Below are 21,048 nucleotides of genomic sequence, written 5' to 3' on the forward strand. Positions count from 1 at the left end.
TCATTGACTGTACCTTTCATTCTTGTAAGATCTGCTGTTTTTCTGTGTATGCTTTCAAATTCTTCTTTGTGTTCATCCAGTGTCGTTTTAACATCCTTAATCTCTTTAGCCATCTCATTGAATTTATTAAGATTTGTTTGAACATCTATAATTAGTTGTCTCAACTCCTTTATGTCATCTGGAGGCTTATCTTGTTCTTTTAACTGGGCCATAGCTTTCTTGGTGTGGATTGTAATTTTTTGTTGGAGTCTTCGCATTTTGCTTACTAGAGTATTTATTCTGGGTGCAGTTTTCTCTCTAGTTTAGGGTTTCCTATCGTTTCTCCCTTGCTGATTATGCAATAGGAACCAAACATGTAGTTGCTGCTGTAAGCTGTGGAGGCTCAAGCTGTCTTCATTGCACCAGGGACCAATGAAGCTTCTTCCAACTTTCTCTTTTGCCAGGGGTAGGGACGGAGTCACAGCTATGTGGAATAATCCACGTGCAGGCCTAGACTGTAGTTGCTCCATCAGAGAGACTGATGGAGCTTCACATCCCTTTCTCCCCTACCTGGGGCAGGGATGGAGCTGCAGGTGTGGGCAGCAATTTATGCAGTGTGGGTCCAAGATGACTGCAGTTGCCCTGGTAGACTTCTGATTTTCAGTCACCTGAAGTTCCCTACAGTTACCTCTGTAGGCTGGTGCAGGGCTCCTCAGCCTCCTGCTTGCCAGAGTCGGGGCTGAAACCTAGGCAGGCTGCAGGCTGATCTTCGTGAAAGAAACTGTCAGCCTGGCTTCCCCTCAGGCTGGGGGCAGAGTCAGAATGGTGGCTACTGGCCTCTTTCTGACTTGGGCAGATTCTTACCTCAGCTGTTCCCAAGTCAGCCAGCCAAGTCTCCCAATCAGTAGGTGAAATCAGCAGCCAGGGGTCTCCTCCTCTCCTGTTTCTGGGAAATGGAGCTTCCAATTCCCACCACAGAATAGCTCCTGGGTCGGACAATTACCGGGCCCCGCAGCTTGGCCAGTAATTTCCCATCGAGGCTGGTACAGGTCCCCGCAGCTTCTTCCCTGCTGGAGGTGTCACCGGGGCCTAGGCTAGAGCTGCCATCTGATCTGGATGGGAAGAAGCCGGTCTCCACCAGCACTGAGATTTTCAATCTGCCCCGCTTCCCCTTGTGCCAAGGCATGAAGTTAATTGGCTGCTCCCAGACTCTTTCTGACCGGGTTAGGCTCAAACCTTAGCTGTTCTCAGGATCATACTGTAGCCCACTGAATTTCCTCATTATAGCTGAAATTGGTGCCCAATCGTCTCTTTCTCCCCTGTTTTGGGGAAGTGGAGTTTTCAGTTCCAGCCACAGAACAGCTCCTGAGGCAGCTTGTGCCTCCAGTGGAGGATGGGCATGGGCCTTTGTGGTGTGGAGCACTCTACTTAGGAATCTTCTCTGCAGGCGGGCAGTCTCCTCTTTCCAGTCCCCCAAGGACGTTGCAGGATGCCCTTCTGGCCTCCTGGAGTCCCCGAACAGGTGCTTCAGCTAGCTCCAGAGAGCTCTTGGTGTTTGCTAACTGCCCTGTAGCAGGAGCTGACTCTAGGAGCTCCTCACTCCGCTGCCATCTTGCTGGTTCTCCAAGGCTAGGCATTTTGAAAATGTTTTATATAATTTTTTTAAAAAAGAGTAAAGGTTGCTTATTGACTGGTTTAATCACTGCCGTTTTTTTGGTTTCCCCTGGAAATATATCTCAGGGTAGCCTACCTTATCAAAAATGAATTTCTTCGAGCAAATCTTTCTAGAGGTAAGATGGTGTATAATTAGTTCTAAATGAATAAGTACAGTTTCTATCTACTCTGTTGTTTATACTTACTGCACTTTACATTTAAAATAAAGGAACTTTGTTCATGTGTATTTCACTTAGAAGGATTATAGATTGCAGATATGAGGCACATTTTGGTGGTGAGTTCTTTTATACCTACTTAGAGTCTAGTAATTCTAGACTAGTAGGCATTCAGTTTCAGATAATTGAGATGCTCAAATTTTGCCTTTTTAAAAAATAGACATTTCCCATTTTTTGACTTTCAATTAGTTTGGCAGTGATTCTTCTTTAATCCATTCTTGTAGGTGTTCTAGGTGACTTCCATTTTCAGGCACTAAGGATTTACACACAGGAAAAGAAGCTGCTCCATGGCTACTACATGTATGAAGTAACTGTACAACCTGCTGGTGGTATGTTTAGTGTAGATTTTAGTGGATTTAGGACTGGGGAATTCTTTATCAGTTGTTTAGATGGTGCTGATTATCAGCTCCCATCTCATACTTAACCAGCCCATTTATAGTAACTATATTATAGCAAATTGCTTTTTAGTTTTAATTTGTCATAATATCAACTTCTTCCCCCCCCTTTTTGCTTTCCAAAAAAGTCATTCAAAATCTTTTATAAAATATTTCAGCGTTCTGCTTTGTATTTACCAGAATATAGAATCCTGTGTCTATTTCAGGTTCCTCAAATGAAATGGGAAGAGTAGTCCAAGAGAACTAGTGGGGAAAGAATTCAGGTGTGAAAATGTATAGACAGTAAGCAGTTGTGTCTAAATACCAACCTTTGCAGAATTGTTACGTTATGGCAAAGGGTCTCAAATTCCTTCTAAATGTTGAATCTATCCTTGACATTAGAAACACTCCCAGGAGAGGTAGTAGCAGCTTGTTCTAAAACTAGCCCTGATTTACTGGCTCTGAAATGTTGTATGGGTGTAATAACTTTTGAGGTCAGCTGCCTTTGTCAGCTTCTTTTTGGATAAATGAATGAAATAAAAATGAACACTTATCAGAATGTTAACTGGAAAAAGGTAATAGGGATTGCAGTAATTTGAATTAGGATGGCCTCTTCATTTGTTTATAATTATAGGAACCTTTACTCAATTAGTAAAAATGATAAGGTAGAAAAGTAAAATAACTTTCTATCCCATTAGAGACATAAATAGTAATTTATGGTTTGGGAAATTGTATTGGGCATAACTTAAAATTTTTATGTATTTGTTTTCTCACTTTGGGAAGGCAAACCTAATTTTAAAAATTTCAGAGAGCCTTTTCATTATAAAATATTTTTCCATCAAAAAGGCAATCTTGTAAGCCATTCATGAATGAAAAAATTAGTGTAGCGGTGGAGAAATGTTATGGTATGTAGACCAAAGGAAAGCTTAGTTTTGGAGGCAAGTATTATTTAATTGAGTGATAGTAGTTCTAAGTTTTGCTGAGCCATGATTTAAATTTTGACATATTCTCCCAGGGTTCGAAGAACTGACGAGTGAGGAGTTGGAGCCTAGTGAAGAATTAGATCAGCCCGGTTTTGAGGAGACAGTGGAAGACATTCCAAGTGAAGATAACAGTGAGGTTTTGGATGTGATATCCAGTGAGGAACTTGATATCTTTAGTGAAGATGAGCCAAGTGAAGTCAATAGCCAGGGACAGGGTGAAGTTCTTAGTGAGGAATTGGAACTTACATCCAGTGAAGATGAAGCAAGCCATGGGGATGTGGATGAACTCAGTGAAGAATATGAAGAGTTGCTTAGTGAGGAAGAATACAGCGGGGCGGAACTTGAGGCACTACTTGTTTAACAATAAATTTTAAAAGAAACTACCTTGGGTCTCTGTGTTATAAGAAGTTTTAACTTCCATAAAATATATCTAGAATAAAAAAAATTCTTGTACCAGTGCATTGGTACTTTATTTGGTCAGATGATCTTTGCTTCACAGGTAACTGTGAAGAAACAAAGAAAAGGATGGGGGAATCTCTTGACACATTAAATCCGATGTCATATAGGTTGCCTTTCACTTTGAAGGGAGCAGTTACATACCTTGAAAGCAGTTTATTTAGTCTTTTTGACTTTCTAACATAGTTAAATTATATATTTTTCCTTGGTCTGTACAACTAAGCAGCAAATTTTGAAAGAAAAGAAAACCTTTAAATTTAGATATGCTAAGAAAGGTTAGGAGTTAAAAACATAAAATACAGAGCTTGGAAAGGCATAATGGTTTAAATTAATGCCATTTAAGCATCTGTGACCCTGAAGCTGGCACTTATTAATACTGCTACAATGATTCATGTTTTGTTTTTTTTTTAAATTACAAAATCATCTTTATTTGTATTCATAAATATGTTAGTTTAATAGGCTACTCTACTTTGCTCTTATTCTCAGAATACATGGGTTATTTAGTACATTAGATATTAAAACTGGTGTATGGTTTTGGGGTGACCTGAACATTTATTTGCATTTCTAGCCACTTCGATGATTCTGCTTTTAAGGCTGGAATTCTTTAATTTACTCAGTTAAAAAGCCAAACATGAAGATGTGTGTGCCAATTTTCAAACCCTCCATGATCATCTACAAGATAGTATAGCATCCAGTTTCCCACCTTGTATTTCAATGTCAAGGCTTCGCTCCTCTTCGCTCTTGAATGTACACAAATATAAAACAGGTTTAGATTCCTTTTTAAGGTCTTTGAATTTTAATTTTTAATATGAGATATGTTTCCTGCATGGTTTGTCTCTTCAGGCATTGTCTATAGGACTGAGAAGCTGTAGGAATATGCAGATGCGGGCCTGAGGCCCACCTTCCTCTCCAGCGTCGTGGAATGGGACTGTACATCATTGGGCAGAGCCCTTTTCTCCCCTGTGCCACCTGGACAGAGCCTGGGGAGAGTGACCTCCTGGGGTATCCACGTTGGAGATTCATGTTTTTAATGGATGTTTCTTGACTAAGGACAAAACGTTTCTCACCCATGCATATATACACACACATATAATTTAAAAGGAGGCAAGGTATAAGACTTTTTATGGCCATATAAAATTTCACTAGACTGGTTTGCAGCTGAAGTTATTAAAATGAAAACCTCTTTTTGCATATAATTTTTAAAACTATTACAAAATCTGATAAAGAGTGAAGAAGACTGGTAAGTATTGCTTTCATTTGGTTTCTCTAGTTTTTTCTCTTATGCTTGACTTCTGGTAAGATTTTCTTGGAAAATAAAAACCAAATTAAGATACGATTCTGTGCACATTTAGAAGCATATTGGGGGAAGGGGAGAGAAATCTTCAAAAAAAAAGCATATTGCTGGAGTATTAAGATTATATTTGAAAATACTTCATTTTCACTTAAAATTGCATTTTTACTTAAAATTATGTTGGCAGATGAGAGTGGGAAGCTATATTAGTGATTCTAAGCTTTTTAAAAAGTTGTTTTTCAGTATATACTTACTGGTTTCAAGACATTTATTTCCTCTGACATCCTACCTCTCCAACCCTCTCATTTAGGGAGAGGAAATGGTTTCTTGAAAAGATCATTTTGAGAATTGTTTTCTTGGCAACAAGAATTGTGTTTTGGCCACCCCCACAGCAAGCCAGAGTTTGCTTGTGGGGGTTGTGTGTGTGTGTGTGTGTGTGTGTGTGTGTGTATGTGTGTGTGCTTTGCATATAGCTTTTGAAATAAAGCTCTCAACCAACCCTGTATAGGGTTTTTATGGTATTTCTTGATTATCTGTATGTTGTATTTCGTTGGTTGTCCCCCCGCCACCCCCCAAAGGGAAGGAAGCACTTTGTTTAGTGGTTGGTTAATATACATTTAATGGAGTTTGCTTGGTAGTCACTTAAATGAGAATTTTAGAGTCCTGTGAAATTACAGCTTTTGCTTGTCATCCATTTCTCTTGTGGAATTTTGGTGTTCCTGGTGAACTTGTAGACAACTCAAATAAGTAAGAACAGTTATAAACAATTTAGTTCAGCCTATTAAGCTTGAGTGTCATGTGCTTGAAAGATATCCTGTGCTACATATACCGTATGTATGAAGAGTAGTTTAAACCTCAGACCCCAGGAACAGTTTACATTGTGTTAGGCCTTTTGACAGGTTTTGTTGAACATCAGTATTTAATTCTTGTATATCTATTTATAATCCCAGGGAAGTTTAACAACAAGTGAGTGAGGAAATAATAAAGTAGAAGATATGATGGTGGAAAGAATGAATCTATTGGCATTCTTACAGTAGGAACACAGAACATTCTTGAAAGTTAGATTATCTTAGTTTTCCTTCTGTGAGGACAGGTTATTTCTTATGAGAATGAAGGTTCTAATGTCTCTGACAGCAGGGTTCCTTATCTAAAATCAGACTTCTTTTGATACTTGAAATACATCATTTGGATCCAGTATGTTTCGGATAGATTTTTTTGCAACTCTTAGAAAATACAGGGCTCCTATGTAGATAGAAATCATATTTTGAAACCAAAAATTATTGTATGGGAAGTTGAAAATGATGTTGATGTAATACATATTTTTAGGTAGCAGAGACTGTTGAGCAGTGGGAAAACACTAAAACAACATCCAGGCAAACTCTGGATGTTTTAGTATGTATTACGGCTGTGTTTTTAATTTGCTGTTGTTCTGTTTATTCCAGATTCCTTTCAAATATGTTATTTTCTACTTCTGAATGTGTAATAAATACCATTTTAAAACTTTGAGTTAAATAAGTGAGCATCTTATTAGTTCCTGATTTAGTATCTGATTTAGTTGGAAAATCAGTGTTTGCTACTGACTGCATTTGGCTTTTGAATTTCAAGTATCTTTCCCCTATCCAAGGATTGCTGTATTGTTTAGCTTTGGCACTCTAGTATAGAGTGAAATATTTCCCTTTGCACAGAATACCCATGATTTTGTTGTGTTGTCCTTTTTTTATTCCTTTTTTTTTTTTCCAGTGTGCTGGGAAATGAAATGAATGGGAGAATTAGTAGTGTAATGTTGTGAAGAATGGAGTAGTTGGTGACTGTAAATCATTAAAGTGGGCCTCCTTTTGACTGAGATATTTAATTTAGGATGATGGCTATGAATGGTATTTAATAAAGATAGTTTTGCTTTTGTGCTTCCATTAGTTGTGAGGCTGAAGAATTTCATTTGAGCTACATCCTTTTCATTGTTATATTACTGTTCTTATTCTTTGTAAACCTTAAGGAAATGTAAATACCTTTCACGCTTTTTTTTTTTTTAAGTGAATTTTTTTGTGTGTGTTAAGATTTATTTCTCCCCACCTCCTCATTGTTTGCATTTGCTGTGTCTATTGTGTGTTCATCTCTTTAGGAGGCACTGGGAACTGAATCTGGGACCTCCCATGTAGGAGGGAGATGCCTAATCACTTGAGCCACCTCCTCTCCCTGCAATTGTTGTGTGTCTCATCTTGTTTTTCTGTTGTGTCTTTTGTTTGCATCGTCTTGTTGTATCAGCTTACCGCACCAGCCTGTTGCATGAGCTCAGATATTTTGCTCCTCCTCTTTAGGAGGCACCCGGAAAGAAACCCGGGACTTCCCATGTGGTAGGTGAGGAGCTCAGTTGCTTGAGCCACATCTGCTTCCCTCTTAAGGCTTCTTGTAAGTAACATTTGCCTCACATTTGTTAAGTGTTTTGTGCTGAATTTCTTCAAACCATTCAGTTCAATGTATTTTATTGCCATAAGTTTGATAATACTACCTTGTCAGCTATGGTATCTTGCTAATAATATTTTGGTTTCAGCTGAAGTGTCTTATTAACATTTTTTAAATATAAAAGTAGTATGTATCCTTTTTAAACTCAATAGTACATAATTACTGTAAAAATTTGGAAAATGCAGTAAGGTGAAAATAAATTAAACCCATTGCTCACAACAGTAATATGCTAAAAAAAAGTTAACTTCTGCATTTTTTTGTTTAAGCTTAACCTCTTAATGAACATTTTTTTAAAAATTGCTGCGTTTAATTAATCTTCTTGGGCGATTAAGTCAGCTTCTGCTTTTCACTAAAAATAATGCTTTTGAATTCTTAGTACAAAAGTTATTTCCATGTTTGAGATGAGTTGAGTTCCCTGAAGTGGAATGGCTGTGTTGAAGGTTTTTTCCCCTTTTTAAAATTATTTTTTATTTTTGTGGTTGAAGATTCTTAAAGCTCTTGGATACATACTGTCAAATTGCTTTTGAGTAGGGTAAAAACCAGTTAATAACATATGATCGGAAGTTCTTGGATAATATAAGGACTTGTCTGATCTCACAGTGGGAACCTTTAGCTACATTATTAGAAGTATGACCGCTATTTTCCTTTTATTTAATGTGTTTTTTTACCTTGGTCACCATGTCGTTACAAAGCCCTGGCTTTTATAACATACTTTTAAGCCAGCTTTGAATTAACTTCACTTCTAAAGAAGTTGATTTTATAATTGTGAAACTTGTCTTAGTTTAGAGCATAATTCCTATTAAAATCACCTGTTTAAACGGATATCTCAGGGATGCTGATTATGATGCATTCAAAAGCCAAATGCCTTCTGAACATCTTTAAGGATGGTTGCCATATGAACCTAAAGAAATTACAACTAAACACTACATCTTTATAGCAGTGGTAAAACAATATGGAAGGATTCAAACAATTCATGAAAATGTAAATACACCTTTAGAATATACAAAAGAATAATGGTTTAGGGATTCATGCATGGGTAATAAAAGTATAAACTGGACATGGAAATGTTGAAAATACCAAATTCCTTTTAATGGTTACCTCGTAGATGAGAGTAAGAAATACTGTACAATAAGCTTTAACTATTTGTAATGTTTTTATTCCTTAACCTGGGTGCTAGATATGAGAGTTAATTATTCTCTGCCATTTTATTTTTATTATTATTATTTTTAGGAGGTACCAGGGATTGAATTCAGGACCTTGTACATGGGAAGCAGGTACTTAATCACTGAGCTACATCTGCTCCCTTCTTTATTGTTTGATAGATCTGATATACAGAAGAAAGTTTTAAGTCACTGGCAGAATTGATGTGCAATATTTATTTCTAGGCCGTAGAATGTTTAGATTTCTTTTGAATTACATTAAACCAGTAGCCTCTGGAGAAGTGAAAAAAAAAGTCAATAGCTTTACATAAAAGCTACGATATAATGTCTTTCTCCTATTGTTTTTTATTTTAAAATAGCAGTCTGTCTACCAGTGAGACCTGCTTATAAAGTAGCTTATATATGAATTTTTAAATTTAATTTTAAGGGTGGAATTCACTGGAATTTGCTAGCAGTAACAATTCTCATCTTTTTTTAATACAAAAATCTTAATAAATGGAGTTAATCTAGTCTTGGTCTCTACATTGTTTTGTGTTTTTTTGTAAAGCTTAATTTTCCTTTTTTTTCCCCCGAAGACTAGTTTTTTCAGTCATTAAGAACTTAACTCCTTAATGGGCTTTGGTGCAGATTCTCAGGCAGTGCCCATAGGTGTAAATTGGGATGGCTTGTGTTTGGGCCTTCCAAGCTTCAGAAGAATGGTTCATTATTACCTTTCAGTAAATGGAACAACTCACCCAGTAATGCAGTGTTACCTCCAGCTTGAGGAAGCATGTAGGCTTGGAAGATGTTCCTTCTACTTGGCCTCTACTGTTTCTGAGTGACAGCTTCTCAGTGGCCTTATTCTTGGGAATCTAGCAGATATAGCTTGTCCTGAAGAATTGGCTGTCCATGGCTGTGGCCCTTTTTGGCACCATTGTTCTTTCTTTCTTGGTCATGTTGGAAGCCAGCTCCCCTCTACATCAAGTTTTCAAGTGATATATAGACTTTCACCTTCCCTTATGTGCTTCCTCTTTTCCAGCTCTTTTAACAAGCCATGAATGAACAATTTTTCTCAATGGTTTTATCCTCACGTCCCATTTTCCTTGACTTAACTTGAAATATAGCTAACTACCCAAATTTCATTCAGACCAACTCTCTTTCAAGGGCCAAGTTTATGCCTTCTCTTTGCCTGCTTCTGTTCTGAGCTTGCTTATTGTTTGCTTATTATTTCTTCATTATTATTAAAGGATGCTGTAAAACAAATATTTTAAGCTATTAGCCTTTTAAATAAAGATTTATGTATTTCTCTCCCCTTCCCCCCCACCCCAGTTGTCTGTTCTCTGTGTCTCGTTGCTGCGTCATCTTTGTCCGCTTCTGTTGTTGTCAGCGGCACGGGAATCTGTGTCTCTTTTTGTTGCGTCATCTTGTGTCAGCTCTCCGTGTGTGCGCGCCATTCCTGGGCAGGCTGCGCTTTCTTTCGCGCTGGGCAGCTCTCCTTACGGGACACACTCCTTGTGCGTGGGGCTCCCCTACGTGTGGGACACCCCTGCGTGGCTTGGCACTCCTTGCGCGCATGGGCCAGCTGCATACGGGTCAGGGAGGCCCGGGATTTGAACCGCAGACCTCCCATGTGGTAGACAGATGCCCTCACCACTGGGCCAAGTCCACCGCCTAGCCTTTATTTATGTATATCACAACTAGATAACTACCTCTTTGCTTGCTCTCAGGCTTGAATCCTTCTACTTTGTTCTTCATTACCTTTTTCATGACTGCCAGAATTAAAACCTTACCTTCCTTATGCCACTTTGGTTTATGACGTTCAGAATCTAAGTTTCTGCTTGGGTTTTAGTGCTCACTATATGTTAACCTGTTTCATTTACTCCATCATTTTCTTGACTAGTCAAATGTAGTCTCTCTTTTACTCTCTGCTCTATGAATTCTGTATTTTTTATGATGGATTGTTTTTCCCATGTTTTACCCATTTGTTTTTATTTCACAGATCCATTTCTCTGGAAAAAAATATAGCACATAATAATTATGTAAAACTTAGGGAAAAAAAGTTTGTATAATTCATGTTTTCGGGAAGTACTTGTTGGTTGATACCAGTAACAAAGAAATATTAAACTGTCAGTGCTAATTTTATTTTTCTCTTCAGGAGCATTTGGTATTGTCAGTAGCAATATAATGCTTGCTTGTATCAGTAGCTTTCTGTTACAGTAACTTAAAATATTGTGCTTGCCAGTTAAGGTTTATTCAGATTTGACCTTAACTAATCCTTTTTCAAAAACTTCTTGAGAACTCAAACCTACGGAAGAGAGGAACTACAAAATATATTTGATCCAGCTTCGCCAATTATATGTTTGCTCCATTGGCTATCCCATTCTCTCAATGTGTTTATATATATGCATGCTTCTCTAAAATCCATTTTTGTGTTTATTTCTGAATTGGGAGAAGGCAATTCAGACTTAGTGTACTACAGTTTAAGTGTGAGATCACATCAATATTCTCAGGAACAACATTTAAGACTTCTTTATTTTATTTTATTTTATTTTTTTTTATTGACTTTGTAATAATATTACATTAAAAATATATATATGTGAGGTCCCATTCAACCCCACCCCCCCACCCCACCTCTCCCCCCCCCAGCAACACTCGTTCCCATCATCATGACACATCCATTGGATTTGGTAAGTACATCTTTGGGCACCTCTGCACCTCATAGTCAATGGTCCACATCATGGCCCATACTCTCCTCCATTCCATCCAGTGGGCCCTGTGAGGATTTACAATGTCCGGTGATTGCCTCTGAAGCACCATCCAGGGCAGCTCCATGTCCCAAAGACGCCTCCACCTCTCATCTCTTCCTGCCTTACCCCATACCCATCAGCCACCATGTCCACTTTTCCCAATCCAATGCCACTTCTTCTATGTGGACATTGGATTGGTTGTGTCCATTGCACCTCTATGTCAAGAGGAGGCTCAGATTCCACATGGATGCTGGATGCAATCCTCCCACTTTCAGTTGTAATCACTCTAGGCTCCATGGTGTGGTGGTTGTCCTTCTTCAACTCCATCTTAGCTGAGTGTGGTAAGTCCAATGAATCAGATTGTAGGTGCTGGAGTCTGTTGAGGCTCAGGACCTGGCTATCACATTGTCAGTCCAGAGATTCAAATCCCCTAAATATATCTTAAACCCCAACATTAACTGCACCTCCAGCACATTAGCATGAAAGTCTTATGAAGGAAGATCCCATCTGAGTCCAGATTCATCACACATAAACACCATTTCCAAAGAGGGGCCATCTGACCTGGTAGTTAACCCCATCGGCCATGACCGTAACTCCCATGGGTCTCTTTAGCCCTCAAAGGAACCAATATCTGGGGGTTGTATCTGCTTTATCTGTCTCTCTGACTCTGCTCAGTTGTGCATGAGGGCAATCCTTCTGCCAGCCTCCAGACTCTTTTTTAGAAACTCGTAGCCATATAAACTCATTTCTCCTTTCCATTTCCCCCTTACTTTAGGTCAAACAGCATTTTAAAGTCATGTTATTTTATGTAGACAGGGATATTCTGCTGATCCGCATTGAACCTTCCGTATAAGGTCATTTTCCAGTTGCATCATCAGTTGGTAGTTGATAGTGATCCCTCGGTGCCAGGGAGGCTCATCCCCGGGTGTCATGTCCCACGCTGGGGGGAAGGCATTGCATTTACATGCTGAGTTTGGCTTCGAGACTGGCCACATTTGAGTAACATGAAGGCTGACAGGAGGAAATTCCCAGGCACAATGTTGCTCTAGGCCTTGTTCTTATTTTAGGCTTATCAGCTCACAAGCATAGTCATTAGCATCAGGGGCTCACTGTTGAACCCTCACTCCCTCCCGGTCCCCGCCGCTGTACCTGGGAGACTGTCGCTGCTCCCCTAGGGACCACGACAGAGCACCACTGGTCAGGAACCCAGTACCCCCCCCTGCTGTGGTTTTTAATTGTTGCCACTATGAGTATATCCAAACATTACCATGCACCCTGGACATATGTTCTGTACACCTCCCTGTCAGCCATATATCACCTGTCATTGGTATCCCATACCAGTATCCCTCCATTGCCATTGTTGAAACACTCTGTGATCCAGAACTCCCCGAAATTTGAAGCCCAATATAATGTCATGGTCCCTTACTAGGGAATGGCATATAGCGATGGGTTTAAAGGTTCGATAAAGAACTTGGATAAAGTTAGATAAAGAACTTAGATAAAGGATGTTGACTTGAAAAAATTCTACATCCTATCTTTTTCTTTTTTTTTTTTTCCCCCTAATTATTCAGCTTCTCTTCATAGGATTCCTAGACCACAGCAATGCATATATATAATATACAGCACTCCCATACATCCACCACAAAACCTTTTTCCTTCCACAGCGATACTCTTACACCCTATTCACATCATATTTACTTAACGTGATGTACAGAGTCTGAGACATTAGCTTTCTAACAAGGTGACATCTGTGCTTACATTATGGTGCATACTTTAGGATACACAGTTCTTTACATTCTTAGTTATCCTATGTTTTACATTATGGTTTACATTATCAGTCTGTCATCTCCTATATGTTATGGTGTAATATTACATGTTTTATATCCATCCTTGTGTACTCTCAAGAAACTCCTCTCTTACCCCCCATTTACCTTGGTTCCACACATTTAACGTCCATTTTCCCTTCCACCTTGGTGCCCACAGTGACAGCCAACCTCCGTTTCCTGAGGAGCCACTTCCAGAGATAGATGGAATAGTGTTCAGGGCCTAACTTGTTCAACTGCCCCAATGCCCTGGGAGCCATCCTTTCTCTCGAGGGATACAGTTCCCTCTATTTGATGGCATTAGTCCTCCCCAGGATGTGGGTCCACCCCCACTCTCACTACTTGGGTTTCTACCCCATGGTGTCACCCACTCTGGCAGAATGAGCATTTAGACATTCCCCAGGAGCCCGTCCTGCATCAGACCCTCCCCTCCGAGCATTCTAAACAGGTAACCCTCTTTATTATATTTTGATATGATTTTCTCGGCATTTTACTCTCCACCAACACCTGACCCTCTCCTGTGTTCGTATGCTACCCCTCCCTCCCCCCACTTGTGGGCAACGTTACCCATCCGTCCCTCCCCAGCCACCCTCAAACCCGCAAAGCCCCAACCAAAGGCAACCCCTTGCCCCCCTTTTATCTCTTCTTTGTGTTCATACTTACCACCATCTCGTCTTAAATTCCACCCCTGCAGACATCGGCTTATATCCTTCCTCCACCCTCCGATTTCCTGTAAGCCTATCGTTCAGTCTCTTGCTATCTAGGGCAGCTTGTTTATTTCATATCATTGAGGTCATGTAGTATTTGTCCTTCAATGTCTGGGTTGCTTCACTCAACATAAGGTTCTCAAGATTCATCCATGTTATCACATGTGTTTGTAGTGTGTTTGTTCTTACAGCCGAGTAGTATTCCATTGTGTGTATATACCACATTTTATTGATCCACTCATCTGTTGATGGGCATTTGGGTTGATTCCAACTTTTGGCAATAGTGAACAATGCTGCTATGAACATTGGTGTACATATATCGGTTTGTGTCCTTGTTTTCAGTTCTGCTGGGTATATACCCAGCAGTGGTATTGCTGGGTCATATGGCAGATCTATGGCTAGTTTTTTTGAGATACCGCCATACTGTCCTCCAGAATGGTTGGATCCTTCTGTATTCCCACCAGCAGTGGATGAGTGTTCCCCTTCCTTCACATCCTCTCCAGCACTTGTATTCTTCTGTTTTTTTCATAGCTGCCAATCTTATGGGTGTAAGATGGTATCTCATTGTAGTTTTGATTTGCATTTCCCTGACAGCTAGAGATTTGGAACATTTTTTCGTGTGCTTTTTTGCCATTTGTATTTCTTCTTTGGAGAAGTGTCTGTTTAAGTCTTTTTCCCATTTTTTAAATGGGTTGTTTATCTTTTTATTTTCAAGATATAGGAGTTCTTTATATATGCAAGTTATAAGTTTCTTATCAGATATACGATTGCCAAATATTTTCTCCCACTGTGTGGGCTCCCTTTTTACTTTCTTGACAAACTCCTTTGAGGTGCAGAAGGCTTTAATTTTGAGGAAGTCCCATTTATCTATTAGTTCTTTTGCTGCTTGTGCTTTTGGTGAGATATTCATAAATCCATTTCCTATTACAAGGTCCTGTAGATGTTTCCCTACACTGCTTTCTAAGGTTTTTATGGTCTTGGCTCTTATATTTAGGTCTTTGATCCATCTTGAGTTGATCTTTGTATAAGGTGTGAGATGGTAATCCTCTTTCATTCTTCTACATTTGGCTATCCAGTTCTCCAGACACCATTTGTTGAATAGGCCACTCTCTCCCAGTTGAGAAGGTTTGGTGGCTTTATCGAATATTATGTGGCTGTATATGTGAGGTTCTATATCAGAGCTTTCAGTTCGATTCCATTGGTCTATGTGTCTCTCCTTATGCCAATACCATGCTGTTTTCACCACCGTAGCTTTGTAGTATGTTTTGAAGTCAGGTAGTGTGATTCCTCCAATTTCGTTTTTCTTTTTTAGTATGTCTTTGGCTATTCGGGGTCTCTTTCCTTTCCAAATAAATTTCATAGTTAGTTTTTCTAGTTCCTTAAAGAAGGCTGCGTTGATTTTTATTGGGATTGCATTGAATGTGTAGATCAGTTTTGGTAGGATAGACATCTTAATAATGTTCAGTCTTCCTATCCATGAACAAGGAATAGTCTTCCATTTATTCAGGTCTTCTTTGATTTCCTTGAACAATCTTGTATAGTTCTCCGTGTATAAGTTCTTTACCTCTTTAGTTAAATTTATTCCTAAGTATTTGATTTTTTTATTTACTATTGTGAATGGTATTTGTTTCTTGATTTCCTCCTGATCTTGCTCATTATTGGTGTACAGAAATGCTGCTGATTTTTGCACATTGATCTTATAACCTGCGACTTTACAAAACTCATTTATGAGTTCTAGAATCTTCGTTGTAGATCTCTCAGGGTTTTCTATGTATAGGATCATGTCATCTGCAAATAATGAAATTTTGACTTCTTCCTTTCCAATTTGAATGCCTTTTATTTCTGGTTCTTGCCTCAGTGCTCGAGCAAGTACTTCTAAGATAATGTTAAATAGGAGTGGAGACAGTGGGCATCCTTGTCTTCCTGAGTTTAGAGGGAAGGAGTCTAGGATTTCTCCATTGTAAACAATATTGGCTTTAGGTTTTTCATATATACTCTTTATCATGTTCAAAAAATTTCCTTGTATTCCAATCTTTTGGAGTGTTTTTATCAAGAAAGGGTGCTGTATTTTGTCAAATGCTTTTTCTGCATCAATAGATATAATCATGTGATTTTTTTCCTTCAATCTGTTTATATGGTGTATTACGTTGATTGATTTTCTTATGTTGAACCATCCTTGCATACCTGGGATGAATCCCACTTGGTCGTGGTGTATAATACGTTTAATGTGTTGTTGAATACGATTAGCAAGTATTTTGTTAAGTATTTTTGCGTCTAGGTTCATTAGAGAAATTGGTCTGTAATTTTCCTTTCTTGTGATGTCTTTGGCTTTGGTACTAGGGTAATGTTGGCATCATAGAAGGAGTTGGGTAATGTTCTTTCTGTTTCGATTTTTTGGAATAGTTTCAGCAGGATTGGTGTCAGTTCTTTCCGGATGTTTTGTAGAATTCACCTGTGAAGCCATCTGGGGCTCTTCTTAGTTGGGAGATTTTTAATAACTGATTCTATCTCTCTGCTTGTGATTGGTTTGTTCAGATCATCAATTTCTTCTTTTGTCAATATGGGCTGTTTATGTGTTTCTAGGAATTTGTCCATTTCCTCTAGATTGTCATTTTTGTTGGAATATAGTTTTTCAAAATATCCTCTTATGATAGTCTTTATTTCTGTGGGGTCAGTGGTGATATCGCCTTTCTCATTTCTTATTTTGTGTATTTGCATCTTCTCTCTTTTTTTCTTTGTTAGTGTTGCTAAAGGTTTGTCAATTTTGTTAATCTTCTCAAAAAACCAGCTCTTGGTCTTGTTTATCTGTTCAAGTGCTTTCTTATTTTCTATTTCATTTAGTTCTGCTCTTATCTTTGTTATTTCCTTCCTTCTTCTTCCTGTTGGGTTACTTTGTTGTTGTTTTTCTAATTCCTTCAAATGTGCAGTTCTTCAATTTTTGCTCTTTCTTCTTTTTTGATATATGAATTTATGGCTGTAAACTTCCCTCTCAGTACTGCTTTTGCTGCATCCCATAAATTTTGGTATGTTGTGTTATCATTATCATTTGTTTCAAGGTAGTCATTGATTTCTTTTGAGATTTCCTCTTTGACCCACTGTTTTTCTAAGAGTGTGCTGTTTAATTTCCAAATCGTGTTGTGAAATCTGGGCTTCTGTCCCTTGCAAATCTCCAGCTTGACTCCACTGTGGTCAGAGATAATGTTTTGTATGATTTCAATCTTTCTGAATTCGTTCAGCCTTTCTTTGTGGCCTAGCATATGATCTATCTTGGAGAATGATCCATATGCGCTTGAGAAAAATGTATATCCTGCTGTGTTTGGGTGTAGCGATCTATATATGTCTATTAGATCCAGCTCCTCTAATATACTATTCAGATGTTTTGTTTCTTTGGTGATTCTCTTTTGAGATGTTCTGTCCAGAGTTGATAGTGGTGTATTAAAATCCCCCACTATAATTGTAGATGTATCTATTCTTTCACTTAGTTTTTCCAGCGTTTGCCTGACGTATTTAGAGGCACCCTTGTTAGGGGCATAGATATTTATGATTGTTCGATCTTCTTGACAGATTTTCCCTTTCACTAAAATGTAGTATCCTTCTTTGTCTCTCACAATTGTTTCACATTTAAAGTCTATTTTGTCTGATATTAATATAGCTACTCCTGCCTTTTTTTGGTTATTGTTAGCTTGTATGATTGTTTTCCAGCCATTCACTTTCAATCTCCATGCGTCTCTGGGTCTAAGATGTGTCTCTTGTAGACAGCATATGGATGGGTCATATTTCCTTATTAAGAAGACTTTTAAATGAAAGATTATTTTAAAACATTTCTTACATAGTTTAAAGTACCCAATACTAATACTGATTTTCATCTTTGTATATATGCTCTCTTTTAACAGTGTGATTATTTTATAGTGTATCTTGCTTTAGTTTAATTAGTAAATAAAACTGGGGTGATTGTCTTTGTTACTTTGTAGATAAGGTACTTAATTTTAACTTGTTTTTGTTCTGAAAGTAGTATGTTGTAAGGTATTTAACTTCTTTTCCCTTATCTCAGATACCCAATAAAAAAAGGAAACTTAAATAAAGATATTAACAAATATATATTTGTTTGATTCTAGAAGACCCATTTGAGGACTTTTTTGGAAATCGAAGAGGCCTCCGTGGAACCAGAAGCAGGGGCACGGGATCATTTTTCTCTACCTTCACTGGGTTTCCATCTTTTGGAGGTGCATTTCCTTCTTTTGATACAGGTATTAAACCCTTAGATTTACTTTCCTATATCTGAAGATATTTGTGCATGTAGCAGAATATTCTTTTGTTAGAACAGATTTGAAGTATGTATTTCATCTTGGTATAATAGCTTTGTAGATTATCTAACCTCATTCATTCATTTTATTTAAAGGCAGTACTGGGGATTGAACTTGGGACCTTGTACATGGGAAGGAAGCACTTAACCCCACTGAGCTATGTCTCCTCCTTTATTTTTATATGTACAAATATATGTGTAATAACTGAAATTTCTTCCTGAACTTCTAATGTTCTTACTATTACAGGTTAATATTTAAATATGTTCTTTGTTAAAGGGAATAATGTGAATTTTAGGTAAATAAGTGCAAAAAAACCCCACTTAGGCAATGCTACTATATCCTTCTAGCCTTCTTTGCAGTGAATTGTGATTATTAATGATTGTTCTTTCATACACGATTGTTAATTTATGTAAAGACAGTATATAAACTATAGTGATGAGCATATGTCATGGTATAATTGTGTATATTACCTGAAGATTTATTTTATTTATTCCCCCTGGCACCCCAGCCCACTGTTTGAGGTTGCTGTGTGCTTTCTATGTCCATTTGCTGTGTGCGCTCTGTGTCTGCTCATCTTCTCTTTTGGAGGCACCAGTAACTGAACCTGGGACCTCCCATGTGGGAGAGACGTGCTCAATCGCTTGAGCCACCTCAGCTCCCTGGTTTGTTGTGTGTCTCATTGTCTTTCTCTTTTGTGTCTCATTGTTGCATCATCTGGTTGCTTGAGCTTGCTGTGCCTGCCTGTTGTGCCAGCTTGCATCCTTTAGGAGGCACCCACAACTGAACCCGGGACCTCCCATCTGGTAGGCAGAAGCCCAGTTGCTTGAGCCACATTGGCCTCCCTCTGCTTCCCTCTTAAGTGGAGGAACCTGTTGTCTTCAATGATTCTCTCATTTTTATTTTTTTTAAGTCTCTGAGGTAAGAATTGGTACTTGTTTATACAGGATACCTTCTTATAATAAAGCTCAGAGTTTTATTCTCCTTCTGATAACATACTAATATCTAATATCTAATCCATTTGATTGAATTTTATTTTATTTTTTTTAAAGATTTATTTGTTTTCTCTCCCCTTTCCCCTCCCAGTTAGTTGTCTGTTCTCTGTCTATTTGCTGCGTGTTCTTCTTTGTCTGCTTCTGTTGTTGTCAGTGGCAACAGTCTATGTTTCTTGTTTCGTCATCTTGCTGTGTCAGCTCTCCATGTGTGCGGCGCCATTCCTGGGCAGGCTGAACTTTCTTTCACACCGGGCGGCACTCCTTACGGGGCGCGCTTCTTGCGCGTGGGGCTCCCCTATGCTGGGGGCACCCCTGCGTGGCATGGCACTCACTCCTTGCACGCATCAGCACTGTGCATGGTCCAGCTCCACGTGGGTCAAGGAGGCCCGGGGTTTGAACCGCGGACGTCCCATGTGGTAGGCAGACGCCCTATCCATTGGGCCAACTCCTCTTCCCTTGATTGAATTTTAATACAAAGTGCGATTTTTGACATTTTTCCCCAGCAAATTCTCCCATTGGATACCATGTAATATGCTAACAGCCATTTAAGAGAAAGTAAAGAAAAGGATGAATCCTTGCTGCCAGCATGTTTAACTGAATTTATCTAGTTAAAAAAAGCAAGAATGTTTCTGGGAAGATGGAGGATTAGAGAGATACAGGATTCGTTTCTCAGAAAAATAGCTAGAGAACAGGCAGAAATACCCTGGAAAAACATATTCTAGGGTTTAGGACACCAGGGGAAGGCTGGGTACCACCCCAAGGCAAAGAATCATGATGGGAAAAGTTGTGAGGAAAAGCTGCATTGGCTGGCACCCATTTCTCCACTCTTGGAGCAGACAGCTTTGAATTGTCCTACCTCTGGCCACCACTTGTGTACAGGGGGCCACAGCAGTCCACTTCCTCAGGAAAGGGGAGACAGAGGGATGCAGCTTATGGCCGATTCAGTTTATGGCCCACACTTTAGGTCTGCTGTGTCCCAGGAGCCCTTCCAGGCTGGGTGGGGCTGTGCCATTGTTTGCCCTGGGAGCCAGCTGGAAACTAGAGAGGTAGAGAGATCTGACCCTCTCAAACCACCCTCCCTACTGACCTGGACTGGTTTTTGAGAAAACAGGGGAGGGAATTAGTTCCTACTTGGGAAAAGGGGGGAGGGGGCTGCTGGCAAAGGGTGAAGAACAACCTCTGAGAAAGTGTGATTGGAAAGGCTGTGAATAGCCTTGAGGCAGGATTTTCTGTCTCATTGTTGTGGTCAAAGTTAGTGAACACATTCCAACCAGGGTTTGAACTGAGAAGGCTGTGAAAAAGCATAATCTGCTGGTAGACCAAGAAAATGCATGTGAGGAAATTAAAAATAAGTAAGCGAGGGTTTTTCCTGGCCTTTACAGCCTCCCTCCCCAAGGTCCTAGGAAGCAGGTCTCAACCCAGTTCTGGGTCCAAGGCCCAGATTTGAGCAGCATATCAGGGATAAACTTTAAGAGCAAGAATAGGTTGAACCAAGGATCAAAGAACAGAATCAAAGAGCAGCAGTGGAGAGGCAAACTGTCACGTACTAGAAATTCCCAGTAGGACCCAATTTGTGCAGATTTATTATCAGAAACCATGGAGGTGAGAAGACAGTGGTATAATATAATTAGGATGCTGGAAGAGAAAAATTGTCAGCTGAGAATTCTTTGTTCAGCAAAATTGTCCTTCAAATAAAAAGGTGAGCTAAAAATATTCTTAAATAAACAAAAATAGAATTTGTAAAAAAGAATCTGGCTTTCCAGGAAGCATTAAGGGGAACCTTTTAGCCTGAAAAGAAAAAGATGAGAGAGAAGCTTGTAGGAGAGTGTGAAAGAGAAGACTATCAAAAAGGAGAACCAAATGAGTAAAAAAGACAGATGAAAATAAAATATGAAAGTCAAGGA

The 21,048-nt window shown here is 39.0% G+C and overlaps 1 protein-coding gene and 1 non-coding gene across 5 annotated transcripts in view; one reads left to right on the forward strand and one right to left on the reverse strand.

Moving 5' to 3' along the window:
* Nucleotides 1–21,048, forward strand: part of DNAJB6 (DnaJ heat shock protein family (Hsp40) member B6) — a 108,559-nt gene that overhangs the window by 40,483 nt on the left and 47,028 nt on the right. For 2 of the 4 annotated variants that reach the window (XM_058297613.1, XM_058297614.1), the window contains one exon: nucleotides 17,964–18,095. In XM_058297613.1, the coding sequence (XP_058153596.1) occupies nucleotides 17,964–18,095 (132 nt within the window). Of the gene's footprint in view, nucleotides 1–2,092; nucleotides 2,198–3,257; nucleotides 3,609–17,963; nucleotides 18,096–21,048 lie in introns of those variants that run through there. The other 2 variants (XM_012525193.3, XM_058297615.1) reach the window with 2 other exon arrangements.
* LOC111764166 (small nucleolar RNA SNORA73 family) lies at nucleotides 4,495–4,696 on the reverse strand. The gene has a single exon (XR_002796852.1). It is a non-coding gene; the product is annotated as a small nucleolar RNA SNORA73 family (small nucleolar RNA).

Source organism: Dasypus novemcinctus, chromosome 5, assembly GCF_030445035.2.
Source record: "Dasypus novemcinctus isolate mDasNov1 chromosome 5, mDasNov1.1.hap2, whole genome shotgun sequence".
In the NCBI taxonomy this organism is placed as follows: Eukaryota; Metazoa; Chordata; class Mammalia; order Cingulata; family Dasypodidae; genus Dasypus; species Dasypus novemcinctus.